A 19,410-nucleotide genomic window follows, 5' to 3' on the forward strand; every position below is an offset into this window, starting at 1 on the left:
AACAGAGTAAGTAAAATTACCCGAGCTAAAATTTGTAATAAGGTCCACATTTTTCATACAGTTGCATGAGTTATAAAACATGCAGTACAAACTCAAACCAAACAGTGCAAATGCTGAATGGAAATGAAAAAATGGCAGGATGCAACAGCTTGACTATGACATAAAAAAAGTTGTTAAAATGAGCTAAAATCATCCACCAATTGTGTCGATCACAGTATAAACAATGCAAAATTAAAGCCAAGTGCTTAATAGCAGCATAATCTTTAGCAGAGTGCAAAGCTTTGATAGCAGCTTAAGGGTAGCAATAAAGTGCAAATGCATATAAATAACTGAAAAATTCATCAGTCAAAATAGCAACATGAAACAACCGTTAAAGCGCAAGTGCTTAAATATGGAACAGTAATCGATAACATTAATGGATGATAAAAAGATCAATGGGCTCAAAGGGTACAAATGTCAGTACAAAATTTAAAACCTAAAGAAGCAAAATTGCAATTGTACTGCAGCTACCGGACAGGATAGGCAAGGAAATGACAGGAGTGTCCAAGGTCAAAAAATGGATAACCATTCAACAGCAAGCAAAACTATGATGCTGTTATAGAATTCCAAATGTTGCAGAGTAAAAAAAGATGTTAAGCCAAACCAAGATGAATAAACAAAATATTCAGACCAAGAGGAAAAAACACTCCATGTGCCAAAGGAAACGTGTAAATAATGATGATGGACCATCCCCAAACTCCCCCATTTTTTTTTTTTAATAAAGCATTTTATTGTTTTGAAACAACAAAGAGTAAAACAAATTCAACATAAGGACTATCTTGTACATTCACTTATCAAAAAAAATAAAAAGAATCATTAGACTTGTCGTCCACCGCCAGAGTGTCACTCCTTTGACATTCGTGTATACTGTACGTGTTCGTATCTCCCGTGGCGGAGAGTTTCAAGTCACACCCTCTTCCCACTTTTCCCATTTCTTCAAAGCTTTGTTGGGGCAGCCCCTTGCGGTGTAGATCCTGAGCTCTATCATGGCACATGTGTCCATATCTGTCATCCATTGGTCCAGGGTCGGGGGGGGGGGGGTCTGTGGTTCCCCATTTCTGCGCTATATTACTTTTGATCAACCCCATTGCTGTGTGTAGAAGCAGTTTCTCGCATTTATTAATGTCTATTTCAAGGGGTATGCCCAGGAGTAGGGCCCCCGGGTTCAGTGGTATGGTGCGTCCCAGGACCCTGGTGAGTTTAGTACAGCATGCGGTCCAGAAGGATTGTATCCGGGGGCATGTCCATTGATATGTATGAAAGTACCCACTTCCTCGTTACATCTGAGACAGTTCGGATTTGGGGTCCGTTTCCAGCTGTACAGGCGTGTTCTGGGATAGTATACTCGGTGAAGTATTTTCAGCTGTACCAGGCGAAGCCTGGACAAGATGGCGATCTCCCGGGGGTGCACGAGTACCTGTGTCCAGTCCTCTGGGTCTATTTCTCCCACGTCTACCTCCCATTTCGCTTTCAGATTGTTCAATTCGGGACTTGCAAAGGACGATATTGCGTTGTATAGGATGAAAGTGCATTTGGTAGGGGTGTATGCGGGCAGCATGTTGCGTTCTATGGGCGTGTTTTCCGGTACAGTAGTGTCTGCAGGTATGTGGGTCCGCAGAGTACGAGTTAACCGCGTGTGATGATATCGCTCTGTGCTTGGGATTTGGAATTGCAGATGTAGATTGTGAAATGTGGCCAGTTTCCTGCTTGCAAGAATGTCCCCCACCTTAAGATTTCCCGCTCTTACCCATTTGGGCCATGGCTCAAATGTCTTTATTTCGATCAGGTTGTTATCCCAAACTTCCCCATTGACACAGAAACCAAAACAGCAAATCAATGTATAAAAACAAAGATTATAAATGAGAAAATAAATTAACCTCATGCTGGCAATTAGAAGATCTAATACACATGCCAGTCAATTGAGGAAGAAAAAAGGTAACTAAAGCAGACACTGCCATTGGGCAAAACTAAATATGACCAGTGTGTAAATTCAGAAAAAACATATGCAATGCCACACAAAATGAAGCTGAAAAGGAAAAAGGCCTAATGCACAGAAAAATCCTATACGAAAAGCAATTTAAACCCCCAGAAAGGTGTATATAACTCCTTGTCAAAATTGTGACCATTTGGTGTCTTGCTATCAAAATCCAATATATATTTGGTTTCAAGTTGTCGTAATTTTAAGACCCGGTCACCACCTCTGGGGTTCTTGGTCACATGTGCTACTGCAAAAAAAGTGAGCAGCCGAAAGTCATTATCATGTCTCTTTAAAATATATATATATAAATCTGCAGAGTATTACAGTTGTTGTTTTCAAAAAGGGACGTCGACAGGGCGTGCCAGTAATACTATGCGTAGTTTGACGTCTACTGTACCCATGTCCCTTCACGTGTCGAGGTTCCTCCAGATTGTTGTTTTTCTGACATGAGGTAGCATGAAGTGTATCGCGAGTACAGATGTATCCAAGCAGATAAGTAGCAGACAAGCTCATAGCATCCATGCGCCTTCTCTCCAAGGGGAGGAAAGGTGGGCGCGTGTTAATCTAAGCAGATACAAGCATCAGAAATACGATTACGGTGAGTAATATATCCCTTCTGAGGTTTGTGGAATCTGCTTATGGAATAGCTGCAATCACATCATAGGTTTGCTTTGTGATTGGTTGTTCTCACAGGCTGTAGACCAGTGCTGTGAATCCTTGCACAGGTTTGTAATGATTTACTGCCATCACACCTTACACTCCCCGCGCGATTGACAAGGAACACAGAACAGCGTTGGCCTAGAATAGCCAAGGCTGTTATCAGGAGCAGGGAATGCTAGCAAGTGCTTGCAGTGCAAAAAAGCTGGGCATGATATGGACACAGGCATTACAAGTAGGTTACGCATTTAAAATTCAAGGAATCTTCAGAGCTAGGAAGTACTGCAGCTGTCGAGCAGGAAATCGCATGTGGCAATAGTTATGGCCCATGGTTACTTAAAGGTAGGTGGAGGAACGCTGGCGTTGTTCAATCACAGTCTTACAAATGGTTTACGAATATCCACCCTTTGGAGGTGAATAAAGCCACAGTGCGATTGCCTCCTTTCTATAACCTACTATTTAAGATGTGAGGGGAGCCAATAGCTGGGGGTCCTGGGTATTGTAGTTTCCAGAGATGTGCATCTAAAATCCCTGAAGGGTTTGCTGCCCTTGGGAATAGAATAGCACAGCTTGCAAGGGATCCGTTTCCGGGATTGTGCAGGGGAAGATCAATATGAAAATGATAGTTCTAGAGTAGTGCTCATGGGAAATTCCAGATTTCATAACATCCCCAGTTCACTCCACCGCACGACCGAGGGGAGGGTTGGTACGACAGGCTCCCAGTTGGCACTACCTTAACCTTCCACCATACATAGAATAAACTCTGGTCATGAAAGGGGCCCTCAACTCTGTGCAACATAAAATGTGATGGCAATATTTGGGCCATAGCTTCGAAGACCCTGGATAATCCCTAAAGCAGAATGTCTGCCCATTTTGTAGCTATTCTGTGCCTTCACAGAAAGGCCCACTCATCTTCTAATTAGTGTGACCCTGCCTCAAGAGGAGTCCACGTCGCCTTTGCAGGCGGCAGTCAACTGTTTGAATACGGTTGTAGTTTTCTTTGTGGCAAAAATGGGCCAAAATTATTGAAAAAGCGCCCTAAGCTTTCCATGCACAGTTGTTTTTCTCGCTTTCCTCCCTTTATCCGAAATGCCCCTCACCTTTCTCCTTGTCCTCCCACAGTGTCTGCCAGCGCTGGGCTATACCAAACGAATCCACCTGATGAATCCCATGGTACCAGGGCTCACTGGCACCAAGATGAGTTCCTCCGAAGAGGTGCGTCATGTATCATGATGTGGGGGAGGGAGGGTGGAGAAGCAGGTCTGAAAGTGAACTACTGCAGCAGATGTGTGTGTGTGTGTGTGTGTGTGAGTGAGTGAGTGAGCCTCTCTCTCTCTTCTCCTCTTTCTCTTTCTTTCTCTCTCTCTTTTTCTCTCTTTTTCTCTCTTTTTCTCTCTTTCTCTCTCTTTCTCTCTCTTTCTCTCTTTCTCTCTCTTTCTCTCTCTTTCTCTCTCTTTCTCTCTCTCTTTCTCTCTCTTTCTCTCTCTTTCTCTCTCTCTGCAAGAGTGTTATTTTGTGGTTTGCTGTCTGACGGGAGGTCTTTATCTGTCCTCGTCTCTGTATCTGGGGTTGGGGTAGGTCCATCACCTTTCCCTGTTTATGCAAGCACAATGCTGTGATTGTATCTGTGCTTCACTCTCTCTGCCCGTGGGGGTGGGGTGCAATTTCAGATGATGGATGGTCACGGTCAGGAGACGCCTCCTATTTCAAGGCCTTCTCTGCTTTCTGTCTGGGGTGCAGGAGTCGAAGATTGATCTACTGGATGGGAAGGACGATGTCAAAAAGAAGCTGAAGAAAGCCTTCTGTGAGCCTGGAAATGTGGAAAACAATGGGGTGCTTTCCTTCATCAAACACGTGCTCTTTCCGCTAAAGGCCGGTGAGTGTGGCATGGGGGGTTGCCCCTTAACATGTTCTCTTCTTGCCAGAGAGCAGTTTTAAGGGGTTTCTCCCGCTGATAAGAGGGAGGACTGCACATTTTCTTTAACTTGGCTTTCAATGTTGCATGTTCTGGGCACACAATGACCTGTGTTTTGTGGGCGGGCTTTAATCACTCTGCTTGTTGGGTCTGGGATGTAACACGAAAACTGTCTGATCTTCCTCTGGTGCTGCTAGAGCTGGGTAAAGCATGGCACTGCAGAGGGATGGATGTGAGTGGCATCTACTGCACCCCATGATCCTAACACCTGCCTCTCGTTTTATAGAGTTTGTCGTTTTAAGAGATGAAAAATGGGGAGGAAATAAGACCTACACAGACTACGCAGAACTAGAAAAAGACTTTGCTGAGCAGGTGAGATGTATGTATGTATGTATGTATGTATGTATGTATGTATGTATGTATGTATGTATGTATGTATGTATGTATGTATGTATGAATGAACATGACTTGGTTTAATAGCATTGGAAACCTGTGCAAAGAGGTAGGTTGATTCAAGTTCATGAACATGGGAGGGGTTGGGACCCCGATCTTACACATTGTGTGGGGGCATACTTTGCTGCAGGTGGCCTAGGGAGTTGGTATCTATTGGGATGTTCACTGAAGTTCTGTTGAAGTGCACTATACATGGACCAGGCTTAGGTGGGATGCAGCTGCTTGTTCTAGTGTGTGGGTGGTGAGTCAATGCCCCTTGTATCCGGCTGTGTGATGGACCAGACCTGAGTGACCAATAAGATGCCACTGCTGCTTTGTGATCCCATTCACTGTCAGTAAATCCCCTACAGCCTGTGGCCCTGGAGAATTCCCCAGTTTCTGTCCCAGCACCTACTATCATCCTGACCATTCCTTTTCCCTTTTGCCCCATCACCTACCACCTTTGAAGCAAAAGGAACATTATAAGCCTCAGACTACCCAATCATGTGTTCCCTATCGAATTGCAAGGCCCCCTCCAAGGGAGTGAGTACCACAAGTGGAGCACCACTACAGTGGAAGAGCATGCATCGCCAGAGTTTATTTGGCCTGTGGGGCATGATCAGTAAAGGCCTGAGCTGACCGTGGCACCCACGAGGTGGGGGAATTGACAAACCTGAAGTCCCGCCACCGTAACTCAAGCAGAATCCAGCAATGGTCCTGCACACAGAGGGCCAGCAGTTCCCCTTTCTGAACCTGCCTGCGTGAGAGCTGCTCGCCCTCTGCTGGGGGATTGACAGCGGTCAGCCGGCGGTTTGACACCTGAACCAGCAGGAGCACGATAATATCCAACATTGCGGTATAACCTCTTGTGGGTATGAGCCATGGAGCAGAGGGCAGACCACCAGAGACGTGTGAGAGTAAGATAATCTCCACGCTCTGGGTTTGTGGCACCACACAGCTGTCTTTTGCAAACACCCAGAGGCTTGTCCACACTTCTACTTCAACTACCTGTGTTATGTGCTGAGTGTGGGTCTTGGGAGGAGAGGGAGCTGAAGGGAGCCTTATGTGCAAGAGTGGAGAGAAGGTGGAAGCAGGGACTCCAAAGTGCTGGATAGCGGAATAAAAAACAGAGAAGGCTGACCATTAAGAGAGCTGAAGAAGAGACATTAGAAAGTGCTGGAGAAAGGAATAGCAAGCAAAGGAGAATGCCGCGCGAAAGCACTGAAGCGAGATTAGAAAGAACTGGAGAAGGGAATAGCAAGCAGAGGAGGCTGGCGCGTGAGAGCGCTGAAGAGATTGTAAAGAACTGAAGAAGGAAATAGCAAGCAGAGGAGGGTGAAGCTTGAGAAAGCTGAAGAGGGATTAGAAAGAACTGAAGAAGGGAATAGCAAGCAGAGGAAGCTGAAGTTTGAGAGATTACCCTAATCTTTGACTCCTCTTTCATTCCTCACAAACTGGACCTCGCCAAGAAGACCCACTTTCAACTTCACCCCTTTGGATGTACTCTCCCTTTCCTCCCTTTCCCCCAGAAGCTCAATGTCGCTAGAGCTCTGGTCCTCTACGGGCTGGTCTACTGCAGTAGCCTCTTCCTTAACCTGCCCTCTTCTTCCCTCTGTCTTCCAACTAATCCAGAACAGAGAGGCAAGATTCACCCTTGGCCTCAAGCCGAGGGACCGTTTCTCTCCAGCCCTCCTGAAATCTCTCTAATGGCTCTGCGTGGCTGCAAGGATCAAATTCAAAACCCTATGCATCATCCAGAAGGCCGATTGGGGCCTGGGACTGGTACGACGCTATCTGCAACTCTCTTACCAAATACTCTCCTTCTAGATCCCTACGATCCTCCGGCTCCAACTCTCTGCTGGTCAAACGCTTCTCCAAGCAGAGATCTGGTGGCAGATTGCTCGCCTTAGCTGACTCCCTCATTCGGGTGGCGGTGGGGACCAGGGGGGGGTGTGTGAGAGATATATATATATATATCCTCTTCTCCCCCCACACTTTGGGTCCTGGCCTTCTGTCCAATCACCCCCAGCATCCCCCCTGCACTTGTACTTTCCAAATGTCACAAGGCCTAGTAGAACCATTGTTATTTGTTTATTTATTGCCATTTCTTTGTTTTTGCTGTTTTATTATGTGTTCCCTTGCTCCCTTCCCTTTTGCCTTGTGGTGCTTTGAAAGACGGTTTAGTTGTATAAGCGCTTTATAAATTACCAATAAAATCTGAAGGAGAGGTTAGAAAGAGCGCGAGAAGGGAATAGCCAGCAGAGGAGGCCGTAGCTTGAGAGAACTGAAGAGAGGTTAGAAGGAGCTGGGGAGCAGAGAAGGCTAAAGAAGAGAGATTTAGAAAGAGCTGGAGAAAGAAATATGAAACAGAGGATACAAAGTTAAGACCTGAAAGGAAGAAAATGGAAGGACCGATAGAGGAGGCTATTCAGTGGATAAGACTGACAGTGGCAAGATGAAGAAGGGACGAGGTGTAGGGAGACCAAAGATTAGGAGAAAGACGGCAGCAAGGAGAGGACGACGGAGAAAGAGTAAACGGTGGACCAAAACCAGACACTCCCTGAAAAAGAAGCCTCAGTAAAGGAAGAGGCAGGAAGACAAGGAAGAGGCATTCAAATGGGAAGGTAAAAAGGGTTGAGCATTGTGGGACGTCTGACAATAGGGGTGAATTCTGGGCGGCCACCCTATTATGGTGAACAAGACTAGCCAAGCATATCCCCGGTAGGTTAGCCGACCAGTAAGGCATTGACTTGGGAGGGGTGCGAGGGGTCTAGGGCTACAATGAGACACACACAGACGGAGTACTCCAACAATTCCAGTTCGACAGACAAGTACACAAACCTACAATAATGTATTTGGTACTTAAAATGCACATTATGCAATAAAACTTTTAGCGAAGTATCATCACACACCTTCTGTCAAATGCATGTATACACCCACAATTGGGGGTTCTACCTAGAACCCCTACACTTTACCTAAAAGACATTTCAGAAATAAAGAGCATAAGCATATACGAGAACTTAACTGTACAGTAAAGAGTGAAGAGAGAGAAAAACTGTTCATTGAAAACCAGTAAATAGAGGCAAGTAATCCGAATAGCAAAACAGAGGTAAAGACTACGCAAACCTAGACTTGCATTCCAAATTCTAAGTCAGTCCAGCCCTGAGATGGAATGGGGCCTAGTGTCCTAGAGTAGCTATTTCCAAAAGATCTGGTAGGTTTACTATTGGCTTGAGCAATGCCAGTGGTTGTAATTAAGTGTTCTGAAAGTCTAGAAAAGTTCAGGTAACCCTATGGTGGAGACTGGGTTGGGGGTGAACGGGGTACGAAACACTTTCTCAAATTATCCTAGAGACCATTACAGGGATTTTGGAATCCATTGGGGTCACATACTGCTGTGCTCAGTCGGTCGAGGGAGGTCCAGGGGGTCCCGTGTGCAGAGATAGTTTTCATAAGCAGGATTTTAGTTTTGGTTCCAGTTCCAAGGAATATACAGCTGATTACTCTTGCCACAAAAGGAAGAAGACTTCTGCAGAGCAGACAACCACTTGAGACCTCCAGGGAGTGAAGAAGACACGATTGTAACGGGAGTCATCCACAATCGTGTGGCGATTGGGATCTTCAGTTGATGGACAAAGGAGTGTGCCCGGCACGACTTCCGTTGGGAAGTTGAAGATCCTTCAAATTTCAGCGATGCACTCGGAATGCCGATGACTGCAGCTAGGCGGCCCAGGAGGAAGCTGGTCAGTGCACAAAGTGGTACAGGGACACTTCCGAAGGTTCTGCAGGCATGGATTCTTGATCAGGGGTCAATACTGGGGTTTCTGACTGGTCCAGGGTTCGAAGCACCAACTGGGGCCTTTTTTTTTAGATCACGGCAGAGGAGCAGGGCTTCACCGGGACTTGGCTGGAGGCAATACTGGTCACCTACACAGGTCTGCCTCGGGTCTTCGGTGGGCTTCAGTTCCCCATAGGGGTCTTGGCTCCAACAATGATCTGTTGAATGGCTGCAGGATTCCTCCTTTTATCCTGGATTTGGACTGGAGTCGCCACCAGGTCTGCAAATAGTAAGGATCTGCACCATTCAAACTGGTAGGGGCTGTCCAATCGTGTATAGCCACTGGCCAAACACTCTGTCCATCAGCAGACACTCGGGGGCATGGATGTGGAGTGGGACCAGACCGGTCCAGCCCCTACATCCAGACCACCACTTTGCTCAGGAAAGCAGAGGCCTTGCCTGAGGAAGGTCTTTCTACTTATGTCAATGCTGGCCACGCGAGGGCAGAACGGGCAAAGGAGGTGAACATCTCCTGGCACATCCATTCTAGAGTCTATGGCATGCTTTATGGCATTAAGAGAGAAAATGCAAAAGTGCACAAGTAAAATGCCAAAAACACAGTAGAAACAAATCTGCTGCCACCTGGAATCTCTATTTGTAACCACAAAGTTATAAGGATTCAAAGTATACTAACCACACTTCACTTTAAGGTGATGTGTACAGCTTTCAAAATACAAAACATTCCCGAAGTGAGACAGTCGCCCACTACTGATAGTCTCGAGGGCTGATCAGTTTCCCCATAAAAATGAGCAAAAAGCAAGGGAAGAGAAGCAGAAGGCTGTTCTCGCCTCCAAGTCCCATCCGCAGCCAAAACAAAGCAACAATAAGGTTTCCCTTAGAAGTCTATTGAAGAAAACATTTACTAACACAAGGGGATAAGAACAGGTTGAGGTGGGGTCAAAGGATATCCTGTAGAAGAGACACTTGACTACCCAGTGCTGGCATTGTCCGTGGCCAAGTCTAAAGTCATGTCCCTGTGATGCACGCAAGAAATTCCCAGGCAAAGACTTATCCCTGCAAAGCACACGTCAAAATGGAGGGATCCCGGATTATCGGTGTGAGGAAAATCTCAACAAAACAAACTCCCCTCCGTCATCCTTCTAAAGATATGGTTTTAAATCATTGACTTGTTAGGCAACTAAACTCAAAAACAATTGTTCGAACACGTTTCCTGTCCATTTCATGTTTCTTATATTCCTGACATGTTTCAGTCCACAGGTGTTTCAGGGGAAATTAGTTGATTGTTGCCACGAAACAAACCCGTTTCTGAAATAGTGCATGATAAAGTGTAGTGAGACATAGCTTACTTTCCATCATGCGGGTACTTTGCGGGTAATTCATCAACAGATAAGAGTGGTATTTAATGCAAAGTATGAACTTATTTTCTGTTTTATAACCATCTAAAGGGAGGCAGCCTGTGAATAGATATATGCAGTTATATCAATTTCCATTCTCTACTGTAGTAAATGGTCCACAAATTAAGTGCCAACTGCAACCACAAGTACCACCCACCATCCCCCTGCCTGCCCCCCATAAGAAATATAAAAAGTCTTTCCTTGAGCACTAGGCGCTCCAGAAACTCTTGTTTTTTGCCAAAACATCAGAATATGACTGTATGGTGTAAGGCAGCAAAAAAAAATATTGCTTCCATATTTTTCCCTCCTACATGAATAAAGCTTACCCTAGCAATTTTAGGCTTCAAAAGAGTGACAACTGATGCCCATGCAAAAAGGATACGTGGCTCACTTGTAATTAAAGTGTCACTGTTTTTAGCACTGAAAGCTGCATGAAAAAATGCACAAGAAAATTATTCAACATTTGGTACATTCATTTCTGACGTTAAGGTATGGATATGAATTTTAAGTACTGTAAAACAATTGCCTAGAACCGGGAATTCCAAGCTTTGCCAAAAGTCACAGATTGACCTACAAAGGAGCAATTTGTACAAGTGTTCAATATTTGAGTAGCCATCTTCCCTAATGTATTTGCGAGACTGTTTGGGTGGTAGATAGTCCTATGTAGCAGTTTTTATTTTCCAAATGTAGCAAGCCGAGGGCCCCTGAGCTCAGTAGGTAGAAGGGGCTGTGTAGAGCAAGGTTTTCACCGTGTGGCTCATCATATGTTTTGAACTGGATGATTTGTATTTATTTAAGAACAGTGATGTCGATTTCGAAACTGAGATAACTTACAATGACACAGTTACAGATGGCGGACGCTTTACCTTTGAAGGGTGCCTGTACAATAGCAAAAAATCTAGAACAGGCAGGTTGCCAGTTTATGGTGGTGTAAACGTATTAGGACAAATACCAGGGACAAAACAAACAAATGTATATAGGAAAACCAGTGACTTACAAAGTGCTTCAAAGGAAAGAGGAGCACTAATTAAATCTATAAAATGACGACATTAAGCCTCACTGGAGACAGTGGTGCGGCCAGGTAGGGAGGCTGGGGGAAGAGGGAGGGGAGTTCCCTCTTTAGCAAGTAAGTGATGTTTAAGCTGCGCTTGGAAGAGATCCACATTTGTTCTGGCATTGATTGTTATGGGCAGTGGAGAGGAGTGGTTGGAGAGAAAAAGCAGAAGCTAGGAGGCACCAATAGGGAGGGTATAGGGCAGAAAGAAAAAGGAGATGAAGACCCAGGCTTTATATAGCTGTGGGTTCACCTTAAGGCTTCACCCGAAGTCCCCGTGCTGCTGCCAAGTGCAAAGAGAAAAATAGTCCTACGGATTGCAGACCATCCGCTCCAGTGCATGCTGCATCCAAACTAACTCAACGCTGCTCGCAGTCGCGCTACAGCACAGGCCACAGAGCACATCTTCTATAGAGAGGGAGAGAGGGAGACTGCATCAGTGTTGGGGCATAAATCTTCTTCAGGTCTGATGCCTTCGTCTTCAACTGATGTGAGACGAAGCATCTACTCACGGGATCACTAAATCCCCCGGTTCTCAAGATTCCACAGTTCTTGCTTGGGTCGAGAAGAAGAGCACCCTGCTCCCATCCATGTACAACATTTCATTAAAGCTAGCTCTTTCTAATAACCTTTTGCTGCCATCCAGATCACCAAATGCGATGATTCGTTCTCCCTCCCATCTGATCGGATTTCTTTGGGCTCTGCGGCAGCAGGCAGCCTAAACATTCGTTTGACACAGATGACCTGACCTAAGATGGCGTCATACAGAATAGATGCATCCTTTAATTGTGGCATTCATATGAGCCCGATGTTGCCATCCCTCGGTTTGTACTTTTTTTCAACGTTGTCTATAGTAGCAGAGAAGCCGCCCATTACAGGCTCTTAAATGCGGAGTCTCTGCCTTGGTTTCTCCCACTTTTATTTCAGTTGCCTTCACTCGTCAAGCCATGAATTGTAAGCTCTTGTTCAGTTCCATACTCTAGTCTCCAAGGTCTCCATCCTTGCCTCAACTGACCCAAATGTGCCTACAACATTACCCGTTTTGTTTGTGGAGGACTTCCATGGAGGACCTGATATCCCTGAGACTATTGGCAACGCCCTTGGGGTTCATGTTGGAGGCGTAATGCCTCGGTCTTGCCATCATATGCAGCATATCTGAGGAGTAATGAAATCTTTATTGTCCCTCGAAGACATTGTGTATAAATGAAGGGATGCAGCAGGCAGACAGCCAGATTAAAAACTTCTAATTTGTCCTAACCACTCCTCCTTATTGAGTCATAGCACCCACCGCCCACCCGGGATGCACCGCTCAGGGCGGCAAGATAATGCACACACAGACGCCCACCTCGCATGTTTCTGACCTCTTGCTCGCTGGCAACTCAGTGGGAGCTCTCGCAACACCCTACACTTCACGTGCCTCGAAAGCAGGGTGTGTTACACACACGCTCAAACAAGGCTCTCTGAGCTGGAAGGAGCGGCCATGTCTGTTGCTGATCAGTTCTCCACCTCCTACTTTTGATTTCTTTGAGAACCCCGAATTTATTTCCCTAGTCCATCCTTAGCACTGGGGCTATTTGTGATGTAAAATAAACCCTTTTGTACCGTGCTGTCTTAATCCAGAGTCTCTTGATCTCCCAGATGGGATGGTGTGTAGCTTGAAAAAATCGTCATTTGTAAATTTTTCTTTCTGGAACCATTTTTTATTTTAATCTGAAGATTGTGGCTCCATATGTTGTGCTGGGTCGTTTTTCAGCTATGTATGAAGGCACAATAGTTTTCATGGTCTTGCTTGTGACCATGTTTTTGTTTGTCTTGGGTGTAGGCAGTGCTGTGTGTTATTGTATGTCGTTTGTGCTTTCAATCCCCTTATATGGTCCAGTTTGGTAAAGTGTGGCCTTGGTGTGCTCAACCTAGGCCTCATTCTGGCGTGTTCTTAGTGTGCCGAGGTCCTGTTCTGTCTATGATTCGTTTTGTCCAGTTTTATGTTCTACACGAGAGTGTACTTGCTTTGTTTAGGTCATGCTCTGTGTTGTGGTATGTTCTCTTTGATTAGGTTTTAGTCTGTGAGCTTCATGTTAATGTTAAAGGATATGTACCGCGCACTATCACCACTGGAGTGGTTCTCTGGCGGCTCTGAAACGGGAAGAAGGGGATGAGTTAGTGGGAGTAAGCGAGAAAAGTGCAAGGGAGCAGTGATGTGCTGTTGGCAGCCTCAACACGGTTAACACCGTTGCTGGGCTTGGGATGTTTTCCGGTCGGTAGACATCATGTGCTGTTCAAGTCTGTGAGGTTTGTTTCGTTTTTGCGGTGTAGTGAAGTTTGAGTGGTTTGTTGTGGTATAGGGTTGTGGTTGTGTCTGGTTAGAGTTTGAGAGGTGAAATTGTTAGTGGAAGAATGGGGGGGGTGGATTGTTCTTGGCTATCTTGGTTTTTGGTCTCAAAGAAAATATTCTTCCACACTATTAGCTGCGATATCATTTTGCTTTTATTTGTGAAAGTGGTTGGTTCTCATTAGAATTGTAGTATACAGTAGTACATTTGGGGCTCTTGGGTCCCCTTGTTGTCAGCCGACACATGTTTCGACCCGTAGGTCTTTATCAAGGCTGATTCATTATTCAAAACCATCTGCGGTGATAAGTTGTGACATACATAATTTGCATTGGTGTCAAGTGAGTGGTGTTGGGTGATAGTGAAGTGTTTGATAATGAAAATACATATTTATACATCAATACAATATATACAATACATTATGAGCCAATGTGGCGGAAGGAAGGAAGGAAGGAAGGAAGGAAGGAAGGAAGGAAGGAAGGAAGGAAGGAAGGAAGGAGAGACAGACAATAGCTTAGCAGGAGGTTTGGTTGGTCCTAATTGTATCTTGTCTAGAGTTTATTAGGCCTCTTACCTATTAGTACCGGTGTGTTGCCCGTGTGGGGTCCTGGTTGGTGGAAGTGGGTCGCTTGTGCTGTGATTACAGTGGCCCCAGTTGGGCCCTGTAAAATAAAGAAGGTTCTGTTGATGGGTTGTGTCCTGTCCTGGTTAGGTTGTGCTGTAAGGCGATTAGTTTGCTGGGATGGTGCCTAGGGGGTGTGGGCCACACAGCTGTTGGCATGTCGTCGGTTGTGGCCATTGGTTGGGGGTGTCCGCATGTGCGGTTGCGTAATTAAGCCAGGTGTGGTTGGGTTGCCGTGCATAGCGGTGGGGCGGTGCTGTACTCCCCCTTGATTTTCTGGTTGCATGGATTTGGCTGGTGCCTAATGCGTGTTTCTTGTGCATGGCTGCTGGGATAGCCTCCGCGGGGGCAGTCTTGCATGTGGGAGATTGCCTAGATGCAATGGTACCTTGGCGCTGTGTGTTGCCTGGCCGCTGTGTGGCCTGCAGTTTAGCATGTTGGTACAGATACGATGGTGCACCCGTTTGGGGGCTGGCCGTTTACCGTGTGTGTTGGCGGCTGGGTAATGAGGCTGGTCCTGGGCTCTTGAGGTGTAGTATGACCCGCATGGTCTCTTAGTGAGGTTCGGTAACCTGGATGAAAGCTTACATTTACTTGGTTGATCTGCAATGGGCGTCCTGAGTTGTCCATGCTGGTTGCCGGACCTGAGGACCGATTTCTATTTATTGCGCATGAGTGCTGTCTAGTCACGGGTGGTGGCCCCCGCGCATGTGCGCGGAGAGTAGTGTATGGTTGACGCACATGCTCCTGGGCGGTGAGTAGTTGGTCCCTTGTGCGCGTGTGCGAAGGGAGTGTGGATGGGGTGGCCACGCATGCGTGCGCCGAGCTAGCCTGGGAGGTGATTAGTGTGTAGTCAATTTGACCGTTTTAAATAGGGCTGAACATGGGGAGCGCCATGGGGTGCCAGGTTGGCTGGCACATGGTGCAAGGTAAATCGGGGTAATTCCTGGAGAGAAAATGAGGCATTTAACCTTGATGAATGGACATAAGTCCCTGCCTGAGTTGGCTGTTACAGGTGCATGGTAAATCTATATAGAAGGTCATTCCTGGAGAGAATTGTGGGCTATAAGCCTTGAACATTGCTGCATGTCAATCTAGCTCCGGCATCAGCCGATATTAATTATCCCTTCCATAAATGACGCTCGCCAATATTCACAACTGTGCCCAAAATTTCAGCCCCTGGCCACTGTGGAATCTGTCTGTGTGGGGCTAGCTGGTTGTTATTCGCGATTCCATCCTAATCTGGCTATATATGTCCTTGTTTAGTCAGTATGTGTTCTGATGTGTCTGGGTTGTTCTATGTTCTTGTGTGTCCTTGGTGTGTTTAAGATCCTGATGTGTCCTTGCTATATTAAGCTCCTGTTGTGTTCTGGTGTAGTCTCTGTGATTTAGTTTTTACGCTTTTATGTGCGTCTGTGATGTGTGCAGTCCATCTGTATTTTTGTGTGTCTGGGTGATACTATGTTCTGGTGTGTTTGAGACCCTGATGTGTCCTTTGTGTAGTTAGCTCCTGCTCTGGTGTAGCCTCTTTGTGAGTAGGCCTTTACCCTGTGTGATTAGGCTTTACTCTGTTGTGTGTGCGCCTTTGCTGTATTCAGGCCTTCTGTGGTTTGGGGTGTCTAGATGTTACTATGCTCCTGGTGTGTTTAGGATCTTCTGTGTTTGAGGCCTAGTTTGTCTTTGGTCCTCCCTCTCTGCTTGCTTCTATATTACGTTTTGTTTTGTGTGCTTCATTTGTGACATGCTCTGGTTCTGCTGTGTTTCTGTCAAGTTTTTCATTTGTTCACGTTGTGCTTTTGTGGTTTTCCTATTGTTACCTTGTGGTATCTTTGCTTGATCTCCTGCATTCCACCACTCCATGTAGACACATGGGGTACTGTGAAGTGATATATTTTATTTATATCGCGCCTATACACAAGTGTTTCAAGGCGCCACTAGGCGAGGGAAGGTAACGAGAGGGAACAAGACAGCAATCTTACTAGGCCCAGTGACGTTGAGAACGTGCAGAGGAGAGGGAATGGGAGAGTGCCAGGAGGGGGGGAGGAGGATGATGAGGAGGAGGAGGCGGAGGAGGAGGAGGAGGAGGAGGAGGAGGAGGAGGAGGAGGAGGAGGAGGAGGACCTAGGATCAAACATTGAAAACAGGAAGTGCAGTCAGCAGGTGGCAGTGCAGGGTTTAAGTGCAGAACAAATAAGTGCAAGTATGGGGGGGTTGTAGGGTTGCAGATACAGCCCCAAGTGTAGGGTTGCCAGGACGCAGTGCAACTGGGAGGGCGGGGACCTAGGCCCATGGTTCAGAGGGTAGCCAGGTAACCAGTGCAGTATCAGACGGGAGATCAGCAAGGTAGCGGAAGAGAGAAGGCAGAAGCAAAGAGGAAAGTCGTGCGCTGCTTCCGGAACCAGAGGTGGTACTGCTCAAGTTTCAGAGGGGCAGGGATGCTGTTCCAGAGGGAGGCGCCGGCGTAAGAGAGAGATCTGCTCCCAACTCATTGTTTGGAAAAGCATCTGACCCTCAAGGAGTTGGAGGTGGAGGTGCGAAGTGCTAGAGTAGAAAGATACTTCAGAAGAGAAAGCTGGAGATATGTTGGTCCCAGGCGCCAGTAGGCCTTGTGGACAATGCAAAGAGTCTTGAACTTGATCCTTGCAGCCAATGGAGAGATTTCAGTGCTGGAGAGATACGATCCCTGGGCTTGAGGTCAACGACAAATCTTGCAGTCATGTTCTGGATGAGTTGCAGAGGATGAATAAAGTTAGGCAGATTTAAAAGGAGGTTGTTAAAGTAGTCCAGCCTAGAGAGAACCAGGGCTCTGGAGACGACGAGCTTCTGGGGGAAGGAGAGGAAAGGAATACCTCTGAGGTGGTGCAGTTGGTATTTCGACTACTTAGCGATGTCGGTAATATGAGGAGAGAAGGAGAGCGAGGAGTCAAAGATAACCCTGAGGTGCCTCACATTTGTCGTGCATTCTGTGCTCCCAACTCCATCCTGTCTCCTCTCTGTTGCTATGTTGTGTCACAATGAAGTGCCTCACACTTATTGTTCCGCATTCCCTTGATTTTCTGTGTTCTTCCTCTGTGTCGACAGGTTGTGCATCCTGGGGATCTGAAGTCCTCTATTGAGGTTGCCTTGAACAAGTTATTGGACCCTATCAGAGAGAAATTCAACACCCCAGAAATGAAACAACTTACCAGCGCTGCATACCCAGAACCATCTAAACAAAGTAAGACTCGATCACCTATCTGATATGATATGATAGGTTATTTATAGAGCGCTTAATACCCAGAGGTTTCTAAGCGCGGACCCAGGGATCAAACCTGTGGTGCTCTGTGTCGTCTTGCTTCCAAGGCAAGCATGTTGCCCCTGAGCTATCCTCCCGAGACATGAAACACTAAATAGGAGCTCTAGCAAAGCACTGTGCCTCAAATTAAGAAGTCCCTCTTCTCGGCCCATAAATGGGAAAATTCCACACTTCATCAAGTTACTCGCGTACACACAGGTCTGCACAAAAAACACATGCATTTGTGTGCTTGCCTTCTATCCCTTCTGAACTCGCAGACCATAAATGTCTGCACTTTGTGATTCCCTAGAACCCCCTTGTTATCTCTGATCCCCTCTGATTAGTTTCTTGGCACAGTGGCTGAGCGGTTCTGATTTAAACCTTCTGGCCAGTGTTGGTTGTGATGCCCTCTTTCCAGAGCTTGAACTATTTGGTACTTCTTGCACCAATGTGGTCAATCCCGGGATTGTCTGGTTCTCTGCAAGTCCCTTTATCCAGTGCCTGAACTCTGGTTCTCTGCCATCCACTCTGACATGGTCGTTTTTGATGAGTGTATTGGGCCAGACCCTGGACCCTGTGGTTCAACGTGAGCATCTAGAAAGTCCCCGAAGCCCCTCTGTATTCTTTCACTATATGGCTGCCATGAGCCACTTGGACTACTGCCTGGATTCCATTGATTTCTGCATGCTCTGATGTATTTATTTATTGTGCATCTTGTGCTGTGCTTGCAGCATACACGTGAAAAGAGGCAGTCATTGTCACCTCTCTTTGCCACTTGGCCTGACTGGAGCTGCAGATCAGAAAAACGGATGACAATTGAAAGAGTGGCATAGTGACTGTTCAGAGGGATTTCTAGAATCTGGCCTGGTGGACAGATTTGAGGAGGCCACCCGTAGGTTAGAGAATAGGGAGCTCTGAGAGGTTTGCCAAAACCAAATCGAGGTACGTGGATGTGCAAACCTGACGCATTCTTAGAGTGTGAGTGGGGTCGGAGCCCCTCAAGGAGTCTACACAGTCTATATGAATAATATATAGCACAAGACTCCATCACCCTGAAGAATCATTTAATTACTTGGAATCAAAACAAGAAAGAGTCAGATTTTTTGACTTTGATGATAACTTAAAGCAAACCCTCAGTGGGTAATGGGGTGTGCGGCCCACACTGAAGGCTAATTAGCCTAGTTCCGCTTCCTTCTTTCCCTCTTCTCCTCTAGTACCAGTATTTAAAATCCATTCCGCAAGTAGTCTCTCATGATAACTGTGATCAAGTTCTTTAATTGCATTATTGAGTTTTCTCTGATCCCTGGAGCTTCCTTTTTGGCGTTTCTTTATTAGCTCTACGTTCTTGGCTCTGTGTTAGGCAAGATTGTGTATAGTAACCCTGTGGGAGACTGCACCAACCTTGTCCTCTTCGCAATAGGCAACCCAACCTTTGGTATATGTCTGTAATACACAAGTTGGTAGAGTGACTGAGCAGCCAGACTTATCTCAAGAGGGGTCAATGTGAGCTGTAGAGGTGTAACATAGAAATTCAGTGACAAGTATTCAAATAACACTTAGACACAAGGTTTCTTATTAAAATAATTATTCATTTAACAGTTTTCAATTAAGCCTGCTTTAGAAAGGGCAATATGCAACAATAAAATACACTTCAAAAATCTAATTTTGGGATGTCACACACACACTTCCTACACCCTGAGGTGATTTCAATTGATGGGATACTGTGGACATTGATCTATCACTTTATCACTTAATGCAATACTGAGGTTGTGGAAAAGGGAATAGGTTAGGGAACCAAAACAAGGTTAACCAGTTTCTCCAAGCAGGTAAGCACTTTACAATCCCCCAATGAAATATACTTTAACCCTTTCCCAGCTATACAACTTACTTATGTATGACTTTTTAAGGGACAGATGAAC

The 19,410-nt window shown here is 46.0% G+C and overlaps 1 protein-coding gene across 1 annotated transcript in view; it reads left to right on the forward strand.

The window, feature by feature from the left end:
* The window catches only part of YARS1 (tyrosyl-tRNA synthetase 1), a 100,105-nt gene that overhangs the window by 63,924 nt on the left and 16,771 nt on the right, over positions 1-19,410 (forward strand). The window contains exons 7-10 of the mRNA XM_069622455.1: positions 3,797-3,889; positions 4,415-4,550; positions 4,876-4,961; positions 17,299-17,434. Of these exons, the coding sequence (XP_069478556.1) occupies positions 3,797-3,889; positions 4,415-4,550; positions 4,876-4,961; positions 17,299-17,434 (451 nt within the window). The remainder of the gene's footprint in view (positions 1-3,796; positions 3,890-4,414; positions 4,551-4,875; positions 4,962-17,298; positions 17,435-19,410) is intronic.

The sequence above is a fragment of the Ambystoma mexicanum genome, chromosome 11, assembly GCF_040938575.1.
Source record: "Ambystoma mexicanum isolate Mex_15411 chromosome 11, UKY_AmexF1_1, whole genome shotgun sequence".
Taxonomy (NCBI): domain Eukaryota; kingdom Metazoa; phylum Chordata; class Amphibia; order Caudata; family Ambystomatidae; genus Ambystoma; species Ambystoma mexicanum.